A 24,309-nucleotide genomic window follows, 5' to 3' on the forward strand; every position below is an offset into this window, starting at 1 on the left:
CATAATTTTCATGGAAATAACAGAAGTTAATTTCGTGTGACCCTCCTTCCACTGTGTGCTCCTGCCCCATAGCATTTCTGAGTGTTCCTTCAGTGACCCCCATTGTGTCCGTCTTGGCAATCTTGTTCACTTAGAAATTCTACTCATTAGTTTTCTGAGGGACTTGGTTCCAGTGATTTTTATTCTGAATTCATTTTTTTTTCAATTTGCATTCCCACATGCCTTGTCTCATAATTTCTTATGGTCTAAAAATACTAATTCAACTTGGCATTTTCTGTTTCATTAAGGACTTTATATACCTCAATTAGATATTTGCCTGTGGCTTTTTCCTTCAAGGCATTTGATGCTTCTGTTTATATATAAAAGCCCTGCTCTTTTCACTGATAGTTCCTTACCTGTGGGCTCCACAGCCTCCTTTGATGCTGAATTCTTTCAAGTGCTACTGCTAAGAACATGTTTTTTTTAATGAGGTGTTGGTGAAGAATTAGTGCCTTTAAGATAAAAACACAGACAAGGCACTGCGTAGGACATTTTATATATCTGATTTTATATCTATCTATCTATCTTTATGCACCTTTACTAACTTCATACATTTGTGGAACTTGCAGGTTGAATTTTAGGTCTTGCGGGTCTTTGGCACTATCAAGGTTCTTCAATGTAAGCACAGTTCTATGGAGTAACCTGTTCCAGAATATGTGCATATCCCTGACTGAAGTGGAAAAGAGGTTTGTGGGGGCCACTATTTTATGAGGAGGTGTTCAAAGATATCCTCCAATGTCTCTGTGCAGCACTACTTGACTCCACTTCATGATTAATCTCTTCAATGGGGGAAGACACTGCAGTGTAAAAAATACTAAGGGGTTGACACTGGGCCTGATCCAGCATCCATTGAAATCAACAGGAATCCTTCCATTAACTTCAAAGGGCTTAGGTCAGGCCGGGTGGGATGATGTTTCCAGAAATGCTGCATTTTGAAGGCAGGACTCTCAAAATCAATGCACTAACCCAGCTGTTTGCTGAAGTATATTCTGAGCATAGTGATGTGAAAGAGACAGCATTTCCCTTTCCTCCCACCTGTCTTATTAACTAATACTATAAACTGCCTAAAATAGTTATCTCTAATTAGAGGATCATCAAGCAAGAGCAGTGTGGGGTTATTGTCCCTGCGTTTTATGAGAATACCAAAATGGGGTGAGCCTAATTAGAAACCTGACATGACAGGAAGTCAGTAGTGGGTCATGAAAGCTACAGTACAGTCATGTGAAAGAAGGTCAGGGTTATTGTTCAGTGAACCTTTAACTCACTTATTATTCAACTCTCCAAATAAAATAACACCTTAGTTTTCAAATGTTGTAAAACTCAGTCCTACAAGTAACAGGTTGCTAGAAGGGATGAACTGCTTGAGTCCAGAATAATCCTGAGGGTACGGAGTCAGTAAGGACATGTACAATGAAAACAGATTGTAAAATTACCTTGATAGCTTCATTAGTATATTAGGTGCTACTTTCAGTGGTTTATTAAAACCATAATTTTGTATTAAAATTCTTCATTAAAGAGAACAATGTGCTATTTGTATTTATCAGTATTAAATTCCTTCTCAAACAAGCCACACACCATGTCAAACAAGAAGGTCTAGATGAAATCAGTGTTTAAATGAATGAAGGCAGTGGAGCAACAGAAAAATTGAGATGCAAAGCATCTCTGAGATGAATGTACTTTAAAAAAGAAGCTGACTCAATGATGAGCAATGAGAAGCTTACCCAAAACCATAATACTGGGGGTAGGACTCACCACTCCAATTCCCGTTGCAGACTGATATGCAATCAAAGCTCGAAAGTGCAAATATGTTGACATATCCAAGTGTTTAAAATGAGGGATGTTATCAATATAACCAAAAACTTTACAGAACACCTGAAAATGTAAAGAAATGTGTAGCTAGGTACATGAGATGTTGCTGAATTGCGACTGTGGATAATATATTTTATTCTGGAGCTTTCTAAAGCATGGCATAAGTAAGGGATTGGAGTACCATTTTTGTGTGGATTAGGTGGGAGCAATTTTAAATTAAATTTTGACAAGCCTCATAAACAATGCATATACTCTAGAACTGAGGAAGTGATTTGAAATGAAATTCTAAATAGGACGCTTAAAACCCTAGAGTCCTTTTCTTCTTTTCTCTACTGATAGAGCAACATGACAAATTATCATTATCTGCAAGATGAAGACCAACATAATACTCGGACATGCAGCTCTGTGGTACCAGAGTTTATTAGTCTATGCAATAACAAAAACAATACAAAAGTCCCATGAGCTAAGAACATGGCGCCTCATTTTCTAAAACCAAAACCAAACATAATATTGAATGTTTTAAAAAGGAAAACTGACTATGATCAACTCTGAGGTGCCCCGGCCTCTCCAGCATTTCTGTACTTACAAGGAAAAATAATGAAAATAGCCTTCACATAGGTTCTCAGTTCAAGCAAATGACTATATCTGGAAATCACTGAAAGAACAGATATTTTATATTCCTAAGCCAATATGCCTTTGAAATGATGTATGCAATCATCTTATTTTTCATATTCCTGACACTACTAGAGTGTGTGTAAGAGAGAAATTGAAGGGTCTGTCCAAACATGGGGGCCCTACTGTTTTGGAGAAATATCTGTTGTGTGTGGCTACCACATACTTCAATTTGGCCAGCTTGATAAACACTATAGCCCAGATCCTTAATTTAGGAGTCTTTTGATTTCAGTGGGAGTGGGACACCTAAATACCTTTAAGGATTTGGGCCAAGGTGGGCAAATTGCTGGTAAACTCCAAATGCTTTTTGCCACTTGAGCAAAGCAAAGCAACACAGATATCTTTTGCCTTAACTGGACAGTCAAATTAGGTTTATGGATGCTTTGCATCACCAGAGCAGTTTAAAGTAGCCAAGACATAACTGGTGAATCTGGCCCTAAATGCGAGGACTCAGGCAGGTCAGATGCTAGTAAAAATGGCTACAATCAAACACGGTACAAATAGGCACAGTATGAGCTTCCTCACATTTCTGCCAATTAATCCATATCCTTCTTGACCTACATAGTTCCACTTTTGAGCATGTCCTCCAAAGGGATGGCTAGTCATGTTGAATTATGCCTGATTCTGAGATGCAGAACAATTTGTCTAATGGAGGGAATAGAATGAGACCCTCAAATTCACTTTACTAGTGATCCAAACCAGGTTACGCCAAAGTCTACACAGATGAAAGGCTTACAAATAGGGCTGTCAAGTGATTACAAAAATTAATCACAATTTAAAAAATCACACGGTTAAAAAATGAACTGCAATTAATTGTACTGTTAATAACAGAATAACATTTATTTAAATATTTTTGGATGTTTTCTACATTTTCAAATATATTGATTTCAATTACAACACAAAATACAAAGTGTACAGTGCTCACTCTATTTATTTTTTATTACAAGTATTTACACTGTAAAAACAAAAGAAATAGTATCTTTCAATTCACCTAATACAGCTACTGTAGTGCAATCTCTTTATCATGAAAGTTGAACTTATAAATGTAGAACTATGTACAAAAAAATAACTGCATACAAAAAATAACTGCATTCAAAAATAAAACAATGTAAAACTTTAGAACCTACAAGTCCACTCAGTCCTACTTCTTGTTTAGCCAATTGCTCAAATAAGTTTGTTTACATTTGCAGGCGACAAGGCTGCCCGCTTCTGGTTTACAATGTCACCCGAAAGTGAGAACATGTGTTCAAATGGCACTGCTGTAGCTGGCATTGCAAGATATTGACGTGCCAGATGCACTAAAGATGCATAGTCCCTTCATGCTTCAACCACCATTCCAGAGGACATGCATCATGCTGATGACGGGTTCTGCTTGATAACTATCCACAGCAGCGTGGACCAACACATGTTCATTTTCATCATCTGTGTTAGCTGCCACTAGCAGAAGGTTGATTTTCTTTTTTGGTGGTTTGGATTCTGTAGTTTACGCATCGGAGTATTGTTCTTTTAAGACTTCTGAAAGCATGCTTCAAACCTCATCCCTCTCAGATTTTGGAAGACACTTCAGATTTGAAGGCACTTCGACCTTGGGTTGAGTACTGTAGCTATCTTTAGAAATCTCAGTTTGGTACTCTCTTTGTGTTTGTCAAATCTGCAGTGAAAGTGTTCTTAAAACAAACAACATGTACTGGGTCATCATCTAAGACTACCATCATATGAAATATATGTCAGAATGTGGGTAAAAAAGAGCAGGAAACATACAATTCTCCCGGAAGGAGTTGATTCAGAAATTTAATTAATGCATTTTTTTTAACAACCATCATCAGGATGGAACCATGTCCTCTGGAACGGTGGCCAAAGCGTGAAGGGGCATATGGTAAACATTCGTATCTGGCATATAAATATCTTGCAGTGCCGGCTACAAAAGTGCCATGTGAACACCTGTTCTCACTTTCAGGTGATATTGTAAATAAGAAGCAGGCAGCATTATCTCCTGTAAACAAATTTGTTTGTCTTAGTGATTGGCTGAACAAGAACTAGGACTGAGTAGACTTGTAGGTTCTGAAGTTTTATATTGTTTTGTTTTTGAGAGCAGTTATGTAACAAAACTAAATTTGTAAGTTGCACTTTCATGATAAAGAGATTGCACTACAGTACTTGTATGAGGTGAATTGAAAATACTATTTCTTTTATCATTTTTATAGTGCAAATATTTGTAATAAAAATAATAGAAAGTGAGCACTGTACACTTTGTGTATTCTGTGTTGTAACTGAAATCAATATATTTGAAAATGTAGAGAAACATCCAAAAATATTTAATAAATGGCAATTAGTATTCTATTGTTTAACAGTGCAATTAAAGCTGCAAATAACCGTGATTAATTTTTTGAGTTAATTGCATGAGTTAACTGCTATTAATTGACAGCACAACTCACAAACCAAGTCCTGAACAGCTGCACTCTTTGCTCCTCCAAGCTATGTAAACAGCTAGGATAAAGTACTGGATTCCAAAATGAAATTTCTGGTGGAAATATTTTCAGTTCCTAAAAATCTTTTCACTGGGAGGGCAAAACTGAGGAACTGAATTCCTCTAGTCTGCTCACAAATATGAGATAGCTTGACTTGGCTACAGCCAGAAAATGAATAGCCAACTGCGTAATAATATTCCCCTTTTATTTAATTACCCAGTCAGTTTCCAGTTATAGCCATTCCAACCATCAGAAGCATCCTCTGTTAGAAACTCCTGTTGGTGCAATTTGCATGGCACCTTCCAATTACTTACAGAGTATGTGGTAATGAAGAAAATATATTCTTTTCTGTCACCAGCTCAGTTACTGGTCAATGGCACCAATGTTCCCATCTGCAAAGGAATAGCATAGCTTTAATCAGACAAAAAATTCTTTGAATGAAGGGGGAAAATTGAAATGAAAGTTAAATCTATTAATGCAACTAAATGAGCAAGAAACTCATTTTTATAATAATTTCTGCAGAAAGGCTTCTATTAATCAAATGCCATACTGACACACACAATGATGTCATTCCTTTATGGGGCTAACGCGTTAGATTTCTACCTGCTTGGAGAAAAGCCCTACAGAATAATAGACCAAAGCATTAGAAAGGGAATTGACTCTTTCTTGTAGACCATGGGCATCATTACTTGAATAGTGCTTAATCCTTTCATGAATTTACTTTTCCACGAACTACTGGAAATTGAACAGTGTCACACTGAGAAGTAGTGTTAAGAATTTAATAGAATAACCTACAGTATGTTCAAACAATAGTCAGGGCCAATTTTTTTAATGTGCATGAACAGACTCAGATGTGCAAGAACAAATGTCTATATGTATATGCATCAACAGTTACACATGTATTTCGGATTTTTCATAAGTTCAAATGAGCCCACACAATTTATTATATACACTATTGAAAATTTGGCCCTGTGTGTCTGTTTAAATTGACTGATGCCATAATATTTAAAACAACAGTGTCAATACCATCTTTAAAGGATACAGCTATGCCAAGCCACTCTTAAAAATGTCTGGCTTTATCTTATAAATCTAACCCCTAATACTGAAAGGTCATTGAACCCCCTAAAAAGTTAAGTGCAGTGATTTTTAAAATCAAAATTTTAGTTCCATACACATTCCTGGAAGCCAGAATTTCTAACAAAGATAGCATGTAGGATAGGATATTTTTACTGAAAGAGGGAAGAATAATCTTCAAGGTCCCGTAACAGTGTCCCTTTAACCAGTAAGTAACTATAAAGGTTGCAGTGATCTCTGAGCAGTTTCTTACTATATACTGTGTGAGCTTCAATAACCAGATACATACAGGCTGGTGAGGGACACAATTTCATCCTCAACTCTTAATTTGCAGACTTAAAAAATAAATCTTAACCATTTCTTTCAAGGTATTATTTTAATGTTACTGCTTTGTTTCCTATTTCTTTAACTAAGAGAAATCTTGCAGAAATGTAGGAAAACTAACACAGTGGATTGGAATGATTCCCTTTGCAGTCTGGGCTATTGTGAAAATGGCTTTTTTTGGAAGCAATTTTTAAAATATGTAGTGTTTAGCTCACAGATTTGTTAGTCTATTCTATAAAGACATTCTGAATGATATTGGCGTAAATTATCTATAGAAACAGCCTCTCTAGATTATCATGTAATTTAAGAATTTCTCTTGTGTTTTTAAGTTTCTTATTATGTCTCTAAGGACAGCTTGTTAATAGCTAGTTTATAAATACATTTTTGGGTGTGTCACATAGGTTTTTAAACTATCAAACAGGTTTTTGCATTTTCAGAATCCATTTGGCACATTTTGGGCTCAAGCATGCGGACTAGCAGAATTTTGTCTGGGAAGGTAACTTTTCTTGACAAGTGTTTGAACAGTTTTTTATGCTGCATAGAATAATATCAACAGGTCCATAGAATTATGAGTTACATCTAAAGTATAATATGTTACCTGCTTTGATAACATATATGTATTGCATATTTTTGACACACAAAAGGTGATGAATCATATTTGAAAGCAGTAAAGCTTAATCTTACATTGATGTAACCATTAATTGGAGAGACTGGGTAATTTAAATCTGAAATCATGAAATGTCTATGCAGTGGTCTCTCTCCCCCTCATAGTTCTTGTGAAGAATGCCCAAATGCAACTGACTTTCTTAGTGTTGATTTTTAGTTTAACACTTTAAGCATGATTTGAAGATGTGATATTGATTATTTTATTCTATCTTTTTTTTTTTCTATTTAGGTTCTTCTAGTGTTCCCACCATAGTCATAGCTGAGAACCAGACTAAATTACATTTGTCCATATGCTATTCACGTACTGTAATATCTACCGTGCTTTCTGATTTTGAGTCCTCCTTTTCGACTTCTGCCAAAACAATCAGCTTAGCATGTATTTTCCGCCCAGTCCCCTTTTAAACATTTCTGGTCAAGAAGTACAGAGCATCCTGTCCTTAGCCTTTTCAGTGGAATTTCTGTGGTCATATTACAGGCCTGCTAGTCACTTTACAGCCACTCTCACTATCAGTTTAAAGATAATTGTCAGACTAATCAAAGCCGTAGATAATGCTTGAAAAAGTTACATAGCTAGACTTACCTTTTCACTCCTTAGAGTACTGGGTGAAGTAGTGCTCCCATAACGAGTATTCTTAGCACTTCTGAAGCAGCCAGTGATAATGAGAAACAGCAAAAGGGTGCACAGAGAATTTGACGGAAAAAAAAATTAAGAGAAGCTTGTCAGTTTCTGATCAAAGAGAATTCACGGAAACCAAAAGAGAGAGTAATGAAAATAGAAGAATTCTTACCCTTTAAAACTGGTGATTTGGGGAAAGGAAAAAATGCCTTTGGTGTCAAGTAATAATATGGACTGAATTCCAATCACTGTGAAACATCTGGAGCAGTTCTTGTAAGAAATAAAAAATGGAGTTTTCTTTGCAATTTGAGTTTAAGATCCGGCCTAGTGGAATGTCATGTTAAAGGTGACATTTTACAATAATGGACCTTTGGGCCGCTGGGAATGAACATGAGGCGGAAAGAATACCAGAAATACAGTCATGTCTATATGATATTCAGCTCTTCCGGAGATCTAGCATCTGATCTCTGTCAAATATTAGCTCAAAAGGATGAGCAAAAGACTGTATTAACTGCAGCAGAAATGTGGTGTGTGAAGGAGCCATGTTGCCTTACCTGAGTGCAGGGGTTGGGAGGGTACCAGAGCAGGCTTGGAGGCACAGAACCATGGGGCTTAGGGTGCATAACCACCACCCACTCCTCAGCATGGTCAAAGAATGATCCTAGGAAAACTGAGAGAGGATCCTTGCAGAATCTTCATCTCCCACAGGTATCGGGGGAGCAATCAAGGCCTGTGACTCTATGAAATGTACAAATGCAATATAATGGCAAAGGTTTACGTCATCTCCAGCAGTCCATGTGCTGATTGTTATGTACCACAGGGTCCAAACTAGTTACTTTTAGTGCATTTCCAGAGTGTATCTCTGGGAATGATGCCCTCAGAAATACTATTTCTTATATAATGCTAGAGATTTTATTAATAAAATGCCAATAGAATACATTAATAACTTTAATTAAAACAACAAGGAGTCCGGTAGCACCTTAAAGACGAACAGATTTATTTGGGCATAAGCTTTCGTGTGTAAACCCCCCCACTTCTTCAGATGCTTAATTAAATTACTTTAATTTAATTTAATTTAATTTAATTTAATTATTCAGATGTTAATTAAAACGTGCCCTAATCATTTTAAAGAAATTCTTACTACTTTGGAAGTAACCTTATTTTTCATTTTTTTGGTCAGTTTCTAAGATTTTCAAATGCTTTTCTCTTTCACATTAGAAATTTGCCCTGCTTCCTTTGCTGTAGCCTTAATATTTTCTTGTATTTTTCAACAATAAGCCATATAGTATATTATCTGTGATTTCCCTCCTGTACAATTATTAAAGAGTATTGTGTGGAAATAGAGGAAGATTGCAAAAGGAATAGGATAATGAGTACTTTAAGCATACAGGCGAGGTTTGGATATGATGAGTTTAGCCCCGGAGGGAAGTCAAAATACATAGACACAAGATACTGAGGGTCAGAGACTATTTAATGGACATTCAAGAAAATGGAAAGGGGCAGAATTGACTTTGCACTGTTTATAAAGGAAAAAATGGCAGTAATTTAGATTCTGGAGGAACTATAATAAAGAGAAACGATGTATGACTAGAGATCAGTTTAAACCAAAACCTGAGCTCTGAACTTTGGGAGGGGGGGATTGGGATTGAACATCTGGTTTTGAATGGTGTGGCTGGGTCTCATCCCTAATTCATGCTAGCAGTTACACAGGATGAGTGTTTGTGCTGCACCTCGAAGAAGAGTGGCACAGTACTCGCAGCCAGGTGGGAGTGAGGATGCTGAGTTGCCTGGAAGCCACCTTTGTACCTTTCTAATCCTGGGATGCTTTAGGGACTGAAGCACAACTCTACCACCTTCACCCCACCATTGGCATGTTCCCAAACACTAAGGCACGAGAGGAAATCCTTGGATGATAGCTTGTGGTCTCCCTTAGAGCAACCATAGGGGAATTTCCTCCCACCAGAACTAGGGCTTTTAGAGACCCTTTATACTCCTTCAGCCCTTTTGTCCAGTGAAAGAGGGTCTGAGTAGGGATGAGAATCTAACCCACGGATTTCATACTTTTACAAAGAAAATGTGATGGGCAATTTTGTCAGAAAGAAGCAAGAAATAGATAACAATAAGCCTGGTTTATGAAAAAGGAAAAAAAAAGTGGCAAGTGTAACTAAGCCAGTAAGTTAGCATGGCTGCTGTGTAGCAAGCTGCTTTCCACACTGTGTAAAGAAAGAATCTATAACATAGGGGTGTTTTGCGTTGGATCCAACAAGGTACTTAAGCATACCTAACTTTAGATCAAAATAAGATTACTCTGGTGCCCGAGTCCCTTGCTGAACCAGGACTGTATGAGTAAGAGACTGGACGTGACTGGATGAAGAAGCTAGAGAAGTTGTGGTATGTGTAAGTAATAGTGAATGAGTCAGATTCATAACTATAATAAAAGCTGAACCAAGAAGGGGGAAAATCAGAGTGTTAAATTTCAGGAGAGCCAGTTATGAGAAAATGCTGTAGTGTCAATGGATTTAAAGGGAGGAATACAGAAATTCAAAGAGAAAGAAAGTTTTAATAGCACAACTAGTTAACAGATGATACAGCAGCCTTACCTCCAAAAAATCCTACACTGCTTATCAAATTTTACCAAGTATTTCCATTATGAAAATGCAGCCACTTGCAGAGTAGAAAACCACCAGCTTATATACATCCAACTCAGCAATTTTATATGTCTCTCAGACTTTCTATCATCAACAACATACTCTTGAATGATATCCATGGGATAAAATTAAATAAACATTTTAGTCTTTGAAATGTAAGTACACTCCTATAAGAACTGTGTAATTCACAGAAGAGAAAAATCCAGAGAACACTGGGAATATTGCTATAACTAGTAGCAGCTGTCAAAAAGGAGAAAACTTTTTAAATGTGTCCACTATTCAATTTCCCAACAACCTCAGTGGAAATACTTCCAAAATCTCTGAAGCATCCAGCATGCTTTGGGGTATTATAATTAATAAGTGATAATATATACAACCATGTATTGCCACTAACATAGGTCTAGTCTATTCTGAAAAATTAGACTGACCTAACCAAGTTGCACAAGGCTGACCCGCACTGTAGATGCAGCTATGTTGATGGAAGAATTATTCTGTTGCCCTAGACACTGCCTCTCAGAGGGGTGGATTAACTACATTGATGGAAAAAACCCATTGCTGCTGTAGCCGCTATAATGTAGGCATACCCATAATGTATCTACTTTCTTAGCCATCACCATTCCATAAATACTGTATTTCTCTAATATTACTCAGTTACACAACTGATTATGGAGTCTTTTTGCACAGTCTTGCAATGGGCATGATTATGTGCCCCTGGATACACCTGGATACAAGCAGGTGCTAAAGTAATGGATCTTGTGTTTGGGGGAAATGACTTTGCCAGCTTAATAGGGTTATTTGATTTTTGAGAACTGTTAGCATTTAACACAGCTGCCCAATGAAAAACTTTCCTTCGCATACTGTGGATAAAGAGCTCACTTCCACAGGGTGCTGAGCACCTCCAAGTACCACTGAACACTGTACCTCGCAGGATTAGACCCACAGAGGATATTACTGTAGAGATGGCAAAAACCACATCTGTCCTCAGTTAACAATCAGTGCTATGTTTGCCTGGAGAAAATAACATAAGTAGTTAAAAATCAACTGAATGAAAAATGTAACAGAGTTCCAAGTAATCTGGGAAGAATTTGAGAGAGAAAATTACACTGGAAATTAAACAATTTCCTTTTCGGTTGTTCTTCCTGCACCTCATAGTCATTACAATGTTGAAAAACACTATAGGACATAGTGAATTATAATGTAATAGGTATGTAATGTTCCTTAGCAACATTTAAAAGTATGGAATAAAAATTCCCATTGAATTCACAAGAACAAGCTTAATGAGAATAAAAACAAATGACTAAGTATTTTTCAAAGATGTAATGGAAAAGAATTCAGTGAAGTAGACTGAAGACCCTCTAAAGGATAGCAAAAATAATTTATGGATAGAAGAAAATTCAACATTCTTTGCATATTTTCACAGTGCAGTAGTAGAAATGGTCATACGTTTCAATGGGAGGAAGAAAGGGATAAATGAAGGCCAGTGGAATCCCACTTCAATTTATAAAGGACGAGGGGAGGAGGAGAAGAGAGAAGTATCTTTTAACTTCCTTAAGGGAAGGTAGATTCCATATAGTATACATGGAAGAATCTATCCATCCAGGGATGTTACATAATATGTACTTTCCCTTCCTCAAATTTGGGCCTAAAATAATTTTATGCCGTGTCTTTTTTAAGAAGTCTAAGGAAGGACTAGAACACGGCAGATTTCTAAGCATGTATGGTAACACTAATTGGGAACAAGATATGGGAACACTAACTGTAGCATATTAGGACTTGTATACACGTACATTGTATAGTGCTCTAACTTGCTGGCTCAGGGGCTGAAAAATCAGCCCTCTGAGTGCAGCAAGCCACGCTCCCAGCACTTGCAGCTAATCCCCTCGTGGAGGTGGATTACTAGGAGCGCTGGGAGAGCTGTCTCCCAGCGCTCGCACGTGACACTCGCACTTCAAAGCGCAGCCGCAGGAGTGTTCCCACTGAAGTGCTTTGAAGTTTCCAGTGTAGACATACCCTTACAGATAGTTAGCCTGAATTTTTATTAAAAGAAACATGCCAAACTGCTGGACAGGAAGGAATTTTCTCCCAGGTCAGACTAGCAATGACTGTCAGGGTTTTTTGCCTTCCTCTGCAGCATGTGGGTGCCAGCCTCTTGATAGGATTACCTGAGTATGTTTCATTTAATAAAATTCTCTGCCATTGCAGGGGCCTCAGGCACTGGTCCCTCCTATTCTCTCTGTGTGGCACACAGTAGTTTAGTCTCCTGTGGGTTGTAATACTTTGGTCTAATTTTGGTTGTTAGGTTGCATGAGTATCAGGTAGGTATGGCACTGCCTCGTCTCAGACAGAACACCAAATATCAGAGTCCTGAGGTAGAAGAGCCTATACTGAGAGAGCCATTTGATCCATAGTCCTACACTGGAATCATGGGAGGGGGGTTCAGCCAAACAAATTGGATCCTGGGGCAAGAAACAGGTCCCCGGTGAAAATCAGTTAGGTGCTAACTGTGATTCAGCATAATTAACACATTCTTCATGGTCTGTGACCTGGAAATGACTGAAGTGAAACAAATAAATCATGCCGCTTTGCTGAGGTAGCCAATAGAGAGGTAACCAAAAGGGAGCTGTGTGGATACAGTATTTTTCATTTATTTAGAAAAATGCAATATTCAGCAATCATGTGGATTGGTGCCACTAAGTCTACAACCAGTGAGTGAATGACAATGAGATAAATGGAGCATTTTAATATATGAAAGGTATAATTTCATGCCCATGCTTGCTTATCAAAGGGAAACTACTGTTTTTGATCAGCCCTGCATCTGAAAGATGAGATGTGCTACTCTGCATTAATAAGATGTGCAATGTATTTGAAAATAAAATTATTAATGACAATTGTTATCAAAAACATTATTTTCAAGTACAATGCACAGATTGTTCAGGCAGAGAAGTGTTTCTTATTCCTTAGAATTTTCAGAGCACTGTGCTGATCAAAAAGTGTGTGGTTTCTTTTGTTTCAGAACTCCATGTGTGAGAAAGAAGACTGCAGAATGAGAATAAAGTGTACAATGTGTGAGAGAGTCTTGCAGCAGTTTACAGCATGTACCATGGCTGCCGATGAAATTAAAAGCCTAATACAATTTTTGACTGTGGCAAGAAATTACCATTTCAGCCAACAGTTATTTTCATTTGCAGCTACATTATCTACAAATATATAAACACTCAGAACATAAGCCAACAATTAACCACCTGCAGTTGGAGGGACTGAACATGTTATTTCTTACTACAACTATCCAGTATGATACTTTCCTTTGCAGTCAGAGACAATGTACTGGAGTACTTGATCTGTTAGTCCAATCTTGAATGGCATTCACTCTGGTCCTACTCCTCTCAGAATGCTAGTCTCATTTTCTATGTGGTTCTTTACTGTGTCCAGCAAGGAAATGGCAGGGAAGGCCATTTTGGATTAGGCGATTAGGATGAGGGAAATGTAGACATCACATACTACACACGGATATCTCCTCACACAAATCTCTACCATGGATTCTTTTCTTCTGAGAGGCCCATAGACATGAAACTTATTTTTTTAAAAGTAAAAATAACATATTAACCATTCTTCTAGGTCCCCTGATGTGACTTCTTATTTTTGTTTTACAGTGATCAACTGTGCTAGGTGGTTTAGGTAACAAGACAAGGTCCCTGCTCTGAAAGCCTAACAATCGCATCTTATCATACTTGTCTGTTTTTTAATTCCTCAGGACAGGGAATGTATCTGTAGCTTATCCTGTAGAGCAGGGATTCTCAGCTTTTTTCTTTCTGAGGCCCCCCCAACGTGCTATAAAAACTCCACAGCTCACTTGTTCCACAACAACTGGTTTTCTGCATATAAAAGCCAAAGCTGGCATTAGGGGGTAGCAAGCAGGGCAGTTGCCTGGGGCCCCATGCCATGGGGCCCCCTCAAAGCTAAGTTTGGCTTCAGCCTTGGGTGCCAGGGCTAAGGGCCCCGGTCTTCAACCCCAGGAGGTGGGGCTTTGGCTTTCTGCCCTGGGCCCCAGCAAGTCTAACACTGGCTCTGCTTGGCGGACCCCCTGAAACCTGCTCGTGGCCAGCCAGGGGGCCTCGAACTCCTGGTTGAGAACCACTGCTGTAGAGCACTGAGTACACTGAAGCTTAGGTGTAAATTTAAATTGACCATACTTACCAGAGGTACAAATATAGAAACACTGTCCACAGCCACATTTACACATACATGGTAGATCCATTTGTCCTAGAAACTTTCCTTTCACAAACATCACACCATATATGTGGTGCAAATCCTAACATTACCTACTAACCAGAATGTAACAAAATACGTAGAAGGACTCTTAGAAGATCATTGAGACACCAGACTGCCTATTCATGCACTGTTTCAGAGTAACAGCCATGTTAGTCTGTATTCGCAAAAAGAAAAGGAGTCCTTGTGGCACCTTAGAGACTAACCAATTTATTTGAGCATAAGCTTTCGTGAGCTACAGCTCACTTCATCGGATGCATACTGTGGAAAGTGTAGAAGATCTTATTATATACACACTAAAAGCATGAAAAAATATCTCCTCCCACCCCACTCTCCTGCTGGTAATAGCTTATCTAAAGTGATCAGTCTCCTTACAATGTGTATGATAATCAAGTTGGGCCATTTCCAGCCCAAATCCAGGTTTTCTCACCCCCCGCCAACACAAACTAAGCCCTGATCTACACTAGGACTTTAGGTCGAATTTAGCAGCATTAAATCGATGTAAACCTGCACCCGTCCACACGATGAAGCCCTTTATTTCGACTTAAAGGGCTCTTAAAATCGATTTCCTTACTCCACCCCTGACAAGTGGATTAGCGCTTAAATCGACCTTGCCAGCTTGAATTTGGGGTACTGTGGACACAATTCGATGGTATTGGCCTCCGGGAGCTATCCCAGAGTGCTCCATTGTGACCGCTCTGGACAGCACTCTCAACTCAGATGCACTGGCCAGGTAGACAGGAAAAGAACCGCGAACTTTTAAATCTCATTTCCTGTTTGGCCAGCGTGGCAAGCTGCAGGTGACCATGCAGAGCTCATCAGCACAGGTGACCATGATGGAGTCCCAGAATCGCAAAAGAGCTCCAGCATGGACCGAACGGGAGGTACGGGATCTGATCGCTGTTTGGGGAGAGGAATCCGTGCTATCAGAACTCCGTTCCAGTTTTCGAAATGCCAAAACCTTTGTCAAAATCTCCCAGGGCATGAAGGACACAGGCCATAACAGGGACCCGAAGCAGTGCCACATGAAACTGAAGGAGCTGAGGCAAGCCTACCAGAAAACCAGAGAGGCAAACGGCCGCTCCGGGTCAGAGCCCCAAACATGCCGCTTCTATGATGAGCTGCATGCCATTTTAGGGGGTTCAGCCACCACTACCCCAGCCGTGTTGTTTGACTCCTTCAATGGAGATGGAGGCAATATGGAAGCAGGTTTTGGGGACGAAGAAGATGATGATGAGGTTGTAGATAGCTCACAGCAAGCAAGCGGAGAAACCGGTTTTCCCGACAGCCAGGAACTGTTTCTCACCCTGGACCTGGAGGCAGTACCCCCCGAACCCACCCAAGGCTGCCTCCTGGACCCAGCAGGCGGAGAAGGGACCTCTGGTGAGTGTACCTTTTAAAATACTATACATGGTTTAAAAGCAAGCATGTGAAAGGATTACTTTGCCCTGGCATTCGCGGTTCTCCTAGATGTACTCCTAAAGCCTTTGCAAAAGGTTTCTGGGGAGGGCAGCCTTATTGTGTCCTTAATGGTAGGACACTTTACCACTCCAGGCCAGTAACATGTACTCGGGAATCATTGTAGAACAAAGCATTGCAGTGTATGTTTGCTGGCATTCAAACAACATCCGTTCTTTATCTCTCTGTGTTATCCTCAGGAGAGTGAGATATAATTCATGGTCACCTGGTTGAAATAGAGTGCTTTTCTTCAGGGGATACTCAGAGGAGCCCATTCCTGCTGGGCTGTTTGCCTGTGGCTAAACAGAAATGTTCCCTGCTGTTAGCCACAGGGAGGGGGGAGGGTTGAAGAGGTAGCCACGCGGTGGGGGGGAAGCAAAATGCGACCTTGTAACGAAAGCACATGTGCTATGTATGTAATGTTAACAGCAAGGTTTACCCTGAAAGAGTGTAGCCACTGTTTTATAAAATGTGTCTTTTTAAATACCGCTGTCCCTTTTTATTTCTCCACCAGCTGCATGTGTTTCAATGATCACAGGATCTTCTCCTTCCCAGAGGCTAATGAAGCTTAGAAAGAAAAAAAAACGCACTCGTGATGAAATGTTTTCCGAGCTCATGCTGTCCTCCCACACTGACAGAGCACAGAAGAATGCGTGGAGGCAAATAATGTCAGAGTGCAGGAAAGCACAAAATGACCGGGAGGAGAGGTGGTGGGCTGAAGAGAGTAAGTGGCGGGCTGAAGAGAGGGCTGAAGCTCAAATGTGGCGGCAGCGTGATGAGAGGAGGCAGGATTCAATGCTGAGGCTGCTGGCGGACCAAACCAGTATGCTCCAGTGTATGGTTGAGCGGCAGCAAAGGCAGCTGGAGCACAGACTGCCACTGCAGCCCCTGTGTAACCAACCGCCCTCCTCCCCAAGTTCCATAGCCTCCGCACCCAGACGCCCAAGAACGCGGTGGGGGGGCCTCCGGCCAACCAGCCACCCCACCACAGAGGACTGCCCAAAAAAAAGAAGGCTGTCATTCAATAAATTTTAAAGTTGTAAACTTTTAAAGTGCTGTGCTTAAAGTGCTGTGTGGCATTTTCCTTCCCTCCTCCACCACCCCTCCTGGACTACCTTGGTAGTCATCCCCCTATTTGTGTGATGAATGAATAAAGAATGCATGAATGTGAAGCAACAATGACTTTATTGCCTCTGCAAGTGGTGACTGACGGGAGGAGGGGCGGGTGGTTAGCTTACAGGGAAGTAGAGTGAACCAAGGGGCGGGGGGTTTCATCAAGGAGAAACAAACAGAACTTTCACACCGTAGCCTGGCCAGTCATGAAACTGGTTTTCAAAGCTTCTCTGATGCGTACCGCGCCCTCCTGTGCTCTTCTAACCGCCCTGGTGTCTGGCTGCGCGTAACCAGCAGCCAGGCGATTTGCCTCAACCTCCCACTCCGCCATAAACATCTCCCCCTTACTCTCACAGATATTGTGGAGCACACAGCAAGCAGTAATAACAGTGGGAATATTGGTTTTGCTGAGGTCTAAGCGAGTCAGTAAACTGCGCCAGTGCGCCTTTAAACGTCCAAATGCACATTCTACCACCATTCTGCACTTGTTCAGCCTGTAGTTGAACAGGTCCTGACTACTGTCCAGGCTGCCTGTGTACGGCTTCATGAGCCATGGCATTAAGGGGTAGGCTGGGTCCCCAAGGATAACTATAGGCATTTCAACATCCCCAACAGTTATTTTCTGGTCTGGGAATAAAGTCCCTTCCTGCAGCTTTTGAAACAGACCAGAGTTCCTGAAGATGCGAGCGTCATGTACCTTTCCCAGCCATCCCATGTTGATGTTGGTGAAACGTCCCTTGTGATCCACCAGAGCTTGCAGCACTATCGAAAAGTAGCCCTTGCGGTTTATGTACTCGGCGGCTTGGTGCTCCGGTGCCAAGATAGGGATATGGGTTCCATCTATGGCCCCACCACAGTTAGGGAATCCCATCGCAGCAAAGCCATCCACTATGACCAGCACATTTCCCAGGGTCACTACCCTTGATATCAGCAGATCTTTGATTGCGTGGGCTACTTGCATCACAGCAGCCCCCACAGTAGATTTGCCCACTCCAAATTGATTCCCAACTGTCCGGTAGCTGTCTGGCGTTGCAAGCTTCCACAGGGCTATCGCCACTCGCTTCTCAACTGTGAGGGCTGCTCTCATCTTGGTATTCATGCACCTCAGGGCAGGGGAAAGCAAGTCACAAAGTTCCATGAAAGTGCCCTTACGCATGCGAAAGTTTCGCAGCCACTGGGAATCGTCCCAGACCTGCAACACTATGCGGTCCCACCAGTCTGTGCTTGTTTCCTGAGCCCAGAATTGGCGTTCCACAGCATGAACCTGCCCCATTAGCACCATGATGCATGCATTGGCAGGGCTCATGCTTTCAGAGAAATCTGTGTCCATGTCCTGATCACTCACGTGACCGCGCTGACGTCGCCTCCTCGCCCGGTATCGCTTTGCCAGGTTCCGGTGTTGCATATACTGCTGGATAATGCGTGTGGTGTTTAATGTGCTCCTAATTGCCAAAGTGAGCTGAGCGGCCTCCATGCTTGCCTTGGTATGGCATCCGCACAGAAAAAAGGCGCGGAACGATTGTCTGCCGTTGCTCTGATGGAGGGAGGGGCGACTGACAACACGGCTTACAGGGTTGGCTTCAGGGAGCTAAAATCAACAAAGGGGGTGTCTTTCCATCAAGGAGTATTTCAGGCAGGACTTCACGGAGAGTTCCAATAAGAAATGGTGCACCTAAGTTATCGTTCTTATTGGAACAAGAAGGTTAGCCTGGCCTCTGATTGATACATGGCTAGATTTACCTCGCTGCACCGTCTCTGTGAGTGACTGCAGTGTGACCTAGAAGAATGAGTCCCCTAGACGGGGGAGGGGTGGAAGCAAATGAATACAGAACAAATCTGGTCTATTTCTTGTTTTGATCCACTCCATCTATCTTTTACATCTTTGGCTGGCAGCAGACGGTGCAGAAGGACTGCTAGCCATCCTCATCTCTTGCCTGCCTGGCAGAAGATGGTACAGTACGACTGCTAGCAATCCGTATCGCCTGCCTGCTCACCATAAGACGGTTCAATAGGACTGACTGCAGGACTAAAGAGAATGACCTGGTCAAGACACTCCAAATTTAGTCCCTGCGCCCATGTCTGTCCAGGCGCTCCGAGCCGACGTGGCCAGGAGCACCTCGGACATGACAATGACGGCTACCAGTCGTACTGCACCGTCTGCTGACACAAGGCAAGGGGTTGCTGCTACTGTGTAGCAAAGCCGTACCGCGTCTGCCAGCACCCAGGAGTCATAGGGTGACGGTTACCTGAGCGGGCTCCATGCTTGCCGTGGTATGGCATCTGCACAGGTAACTCAGGAAAAAAGGCGCGAAATGATTGTCTGCCCTTGCTTTCACGGAGGGAGGGAGGGAACGGGGGCCTGACGATATGTACCCAGAACCACCCGCGACAATGTTTTAGCCCCATCAGGCATTGGGATCTCACCCCAGAATTCCAATGGGCAGCGGAGACTGCGGGAACTGTGGGATAGCTACCCACAATGCAACACTCCGGAAGTCGACTCTAGCCTCGGTACTGTGGAAGCACTCTGCCGAGTTAATACACTTAATGCACTTAGAGCATTTTCTGTGGGGACACACACACTCGAATATATAAAACCGATTTCTAAAAAAACGACTTCTATAAATTCGACCTTATTCCGTAGTGTAGACATACCCTCAGTCTCCTGCTGGTAATAGCTTATCTAAAGTGACCACTCCTTACAGTGTGTATGATAATCAAGGTGGGCCATTTCCAGCACAAATCCAGGGTTTCACAAGTACGTCGGGGGGGGGGGGTAGGAAAAAACAAGGGGAAATAGGTTACCTTGCATAATGACTTAGCCACTCCCAGTCTCTATTCAAGCCTAAGTTAATTGTATCCAATTTGCAAATGAATTCCAATTCAGCAGTTTCTCGCTGGAGTCTGGATTTGAAGTTTTTTTGTTTTAAGATAGCGACCTTCATGTCTGTGATTGCGTGACCAGAGAGATTGAAGTGTTCTCCGACTGGTTTATGAATGTTATAATTCTTGACATCTGATTTGTGTCCATTTATTCTTTTACGTAGAGACTGTCCAGTTTGACCAATGTACATGGCAGAGGGGCATTGCTGGCACATGATGGCATAAATCACATTGGTGGATGTGCAGGTGAACGAGCCTCTGATAGTGTGGCTGATGTTATTAGGCCCTGTGATGGTGTCCCCTGAATAGATATGTGGGCACAATTGGCAACGGGCTTTGTTGCAAGGATAAGTTCCTGGGTTAGTGGTTCTGTTGTGTGGTATGTGGTTGTTGGTGAGTATTTGCTTCAGGTTGCAGGGCTGTCTGTAGGCAAGGACTGGCCTGTCTCCCAAGATTTCTGAGAGTGTTGGGTCATCCTTTAGGATAGGTTGTAGATCCTTAATAATGCGTTGGAGGGGTTTTAGTTGGGGGCTGAAGGTGACGGCTAGTGGCGTTCTGTTATTTTCTTTGTTAGGCCTGTCCTGTAGTAGGTGACTTCTGGGAACTCTTCTGGCTCTATCAATCTGTTACTTCACTTCCGAAGGTGGGTATTGTAGTTGTAAGAATGCTTGATAGAGATCTTGTAGGTGTTTGTCTCTGTCTGAGGGGTTGGAGCAAATGCGGTTGTATCGCAGAGCTTGGCTGTAGACGATGGACCGTGTGGTGTGGTCAGGGTGAAAGCTGGAGGCATGTAGGTAGGAATAGTGGTCAGTAGGTTTCCGGTGTAGGGTGGTGTTTATGTGACCATCGTTTATTAGCACTGTAGTGTCCAGGAAGTGGATCTCTTGTGTGGACTGGACCAGGCTGAGGTTGATGGTGGGATGGAAATTGTTGAAATCATGGTGGAATTCCTCAAGGGCTTCTTTTCCATGGGTCCAGATGATGAAGATGTCATCAATATAGCGCAAGTAGAGTAGGGGTATTAGGGGACGAGAGCTGAGGAAGCGTTGTTCTAAGTCAGCCATAAAAATGTTGGCATACTGTGGGGCCATGCGGGTACCCGTAGCAGTGCCGCTGATCTGAAGGTATACATTGTCCCCAAATGTAAAATAGTTATGGGTTAGGACAAAGTCACAAAGTTCAGCCACCAGGTTAGCCGTGACATATCGGGGACAGTGTTCTTGACGGCTTGTAGTCCATCTTTGTGTGGAATGTTGGTGTAGACGGCTTCTACATCCATAGTGGCCAGGATGTTGTTATCAGGAAGATCACCGATGGATTGTAGTTTCCTCACGTAACAGAATAAATGGACACAAATCAGATGTCAAGAATTATAACATCCATAAACCAGACGGAGAACACTTCAATCTCTCTGGTCACGCGATTACAGACATGAAAGTTGCAATTCTTCAACAAAAAGACTTCAAATCCAGACTCCAGTGAGAAACTGTTGAATTGGAATTCATTTGCAAATTGGATACAATTAACTTAGGCTTGAATAGAGACTGGGAGAGGCTAAGTCATTATGCAAGGTAACCTATTTCCCCTTGTTTTTTCCTAACCCCCCCCCCCCAGACGTTCTTATTAAACCCTGGATTTGTGCTGGAAACGGCCCACCTTGATTATCATATACATTGTAAGGAGAGTGGTCACTTTAGATAAGCTATTGCCAGCAGGAGAGTGGGGTGAGGGGAGGTATTTTTTCATGCTTTGTGTGTATAGAAGATCTTCTACACTTTCCACAGTATGCATCCGATGAAGTGAGCTGTAGCTCACGAAAGCTTATGCTCAAATAAATTGGTTAGTCTCTAAGGTGCCACAAGTACTCCTTTTCTTTATTCATGCACTGTATATGATGGAGTTAGGTTAAACATGCCTTTTCTGTCGTGCTTCCAGACTTTGCAAGTGCTGGGGGAAGGCACTGAATTCAGCTCCGGGGTCCCTCGAGGAGCTCTGTAATTTGCCATAGCTGCACATATCTTCATTCACTTAAAATTACCCCTCCATCCTCAATGGTGGCTACTAGAAGGTTTCACCCTCAGGAACTGTCTAACTTGGAGAGTTTTTAACCTTTCAGGGCTCCCTACTTTCCAAGGCTTTTTTTTTTTGAGGCTTATAAATGGTACTATGGAGGGGCCAGGATGGCTCTCCTGCATGGAGACCGTATTGCTCTATTTCACTGACCTCTGGCTTGCTCCTTGCCCTGCCTCCTACTGCTGCTAGTGCTGGCCCCAGGGTCATCCTGGAAGTGGTAGGGGACGGTTGGCTGAGAAAAGCCAAGAAAGCTATATTCTGTGCTCAGACACTGACTGGTTGGCTAGCAGTGAGGGCAGGGGGCTCACTGCTCACTGGAAAACTGAGTAGGCTCTTTGGTTTTATTTGGAGACAAAGAGGGGAAGGGACAGGGAAGAAATTATAGTGCCACCCTTATCTCTTATTTGTAGTCATCTGTTTTAGAAATGCATGCAGCAGAACCTTGATTTTACGAGTGCCGATCTTACAAATGACCAATTACACTAACCGTTTTTCCCAACAGGAAAAAAAAAATCACCTAACGAAAGTGAGATCAATGAAGAACACCTTGACATCTCTTCATATTCTGATGCCTTCAATGCACTGAAAATTGGTCTGCAGTGATTTGAAGGACTAGAAGAAAGCGATGCAGTGACTTATGCACTGTACCTGTGAGTTCAGTTTTATGAACTTTTTGATTTGATGAATTCTTAAATCCCCAATTAGTATGCAAAATAGGGGTTGCACTGTATATGGTACGCTAGAATACTGACGTTACTGTGTTCCTCGCAATTTTGTTCATGCATTATTTCAGACTCCACAGATGAAATACTGGTGTGGTTAAAGTTAATGGGAGTTTTGGTATTGATATGGAGCCAGAAGTTCACACCATATGTATTTTTTTTCTCTGCAAATTTGTATTGCTTATTCATAGTGAATGTCCCTTAAAGAGCTGACAGAAGATCCTGTGGATATCTGCATACTCCCATGCATCAGGGTTCTGTAAATCAAATTACCAAACAGAGAGAATGGAATAGATGACTAAAGAAAAGTAGTTGTTTTTTAAAACCTTGGAACCCTCAATCAGATTATTAGAAAATCCTTACTCTTTCAAATTATTATTATTTATTTGTATTGCTGTAGTGCCCAGGGGCCCTGGTCTGGGTCCAGGACCCCATTGTGCTAGGTGCCTGTGGTGTTCCTATTTTGGGATAAACTCTGTTGTTGTACTTATTGCTGACTTCAGATTGAGGTGCCTCTAGTTTATGTGGGTAATTTAATCTCCATTTTTGAATACTGGAATTGTTCTTATTTATGGTTGGTCTGGGATTTTATCTGCCATTTCTTTGATTTCCTTGGGTTTGTGAAATCCTACACTAATCCCCTATATGAATCCCACCTCACCCTTAAGTACTTGTGGTTTTTACTTGCTTTACTAACCCTGAAGTCAACCTAAAAGACATGTTTGCTCAGAGTGGATGTCAAAAAATTCTAACTCATATTTTCACACTTGATGATGTAAGAATATTCATTCAGCTGCAAAGCAAAATGTAAATTTAAGGAAATATTTAGTCTACTTACTAAATTGTATATATATGGCACAATAGCTGGGTGTCTCTTATTTCTCCTCATGTATAGATGTTTTATAACCTACCTTGTCCAGATAGACTTTCCTGGCTGTCTCCCTTAAGAACCAGATCTGTGCTAACAGTCTGCTCTTTCTTCCTTTCAGCTTCACTCTTCTGATCACTGGGTTGCAGAAAGTTAGGTGGTGTAGTATAAGCCAGTGTGACAGCCTGCTCAGTTGGGACTTCAGATTCCCTTGTGCTTAAATCATTGCTGGCTGACTCATCTGCTGGAGGAGGTAAATCAGAATCCTCTGATTTTAAAGGGCCATCGGTGCTATCCAGAGTACTGAAAGGCACTGTAGAGCTTTGCTGGTCAATAATAATGTTCATGTCTTCAATTTCCTTTAAAGATTCTGGTTCTTGTTCTTTAGCCCATTCACTTGAGGGTTTGGCAGGAAATGCAGGTTTAGATGAAATAAAATTTTCAGGGGCACTGATATCTCCACTTAGCATAGTGCTTCCAGTGGTATATTCAATCATTAAATCATCTCCCGTCTGCTCCACCGTTGCTAGACTAGGGTAACCTAGTGGGAGTTCAGCACTTAAACCATCATCCTGAAAATCAAATTCAGAGAACATTTACAGGGTGTAGC

The 24,309-nt window shown here is 41.4% G+C and overlaps 1 protein-coding gene across 1 annotated transcript in view; it reads right to left on the bottom strand.

Annotated features, from left to right (window-relative positions):
* IMPG1 (interphotoreceptor matrix proteoglycan 1) overlaps nt 1-24,309 on the bottom strand; it is an 89,160-nt gene that overhangs the window by 20,633 nt on the left and 44,218 nt on the right. Inside the window, exon 12 of the mRNA XM_077811622.1 lies at nt 23,743-24,271. Coding sequence (XP_077667748.1) covers nt 23,743-24,271 — 529 coding nt within the window. The remainder of the gene's footprint in view (nt 1-23,742; nt 24,272-24,309) is intronic.

The sequence above is a fragment of the Eretmochelys imbricata genome, chromosome 3 (assembly GCF_965152235.1).
Source record: "Eretmochelys imbricata isolate rEreImb1 chromosome 3, rEreImb1.hap1, whole genome shotgun sequence".
NCBI classification, from domain to species: Eukaryota; Metazoa; Chordata; order Testudines; family Cheloniidae; genus Eretmochelys; species Eretmochelys imbricata.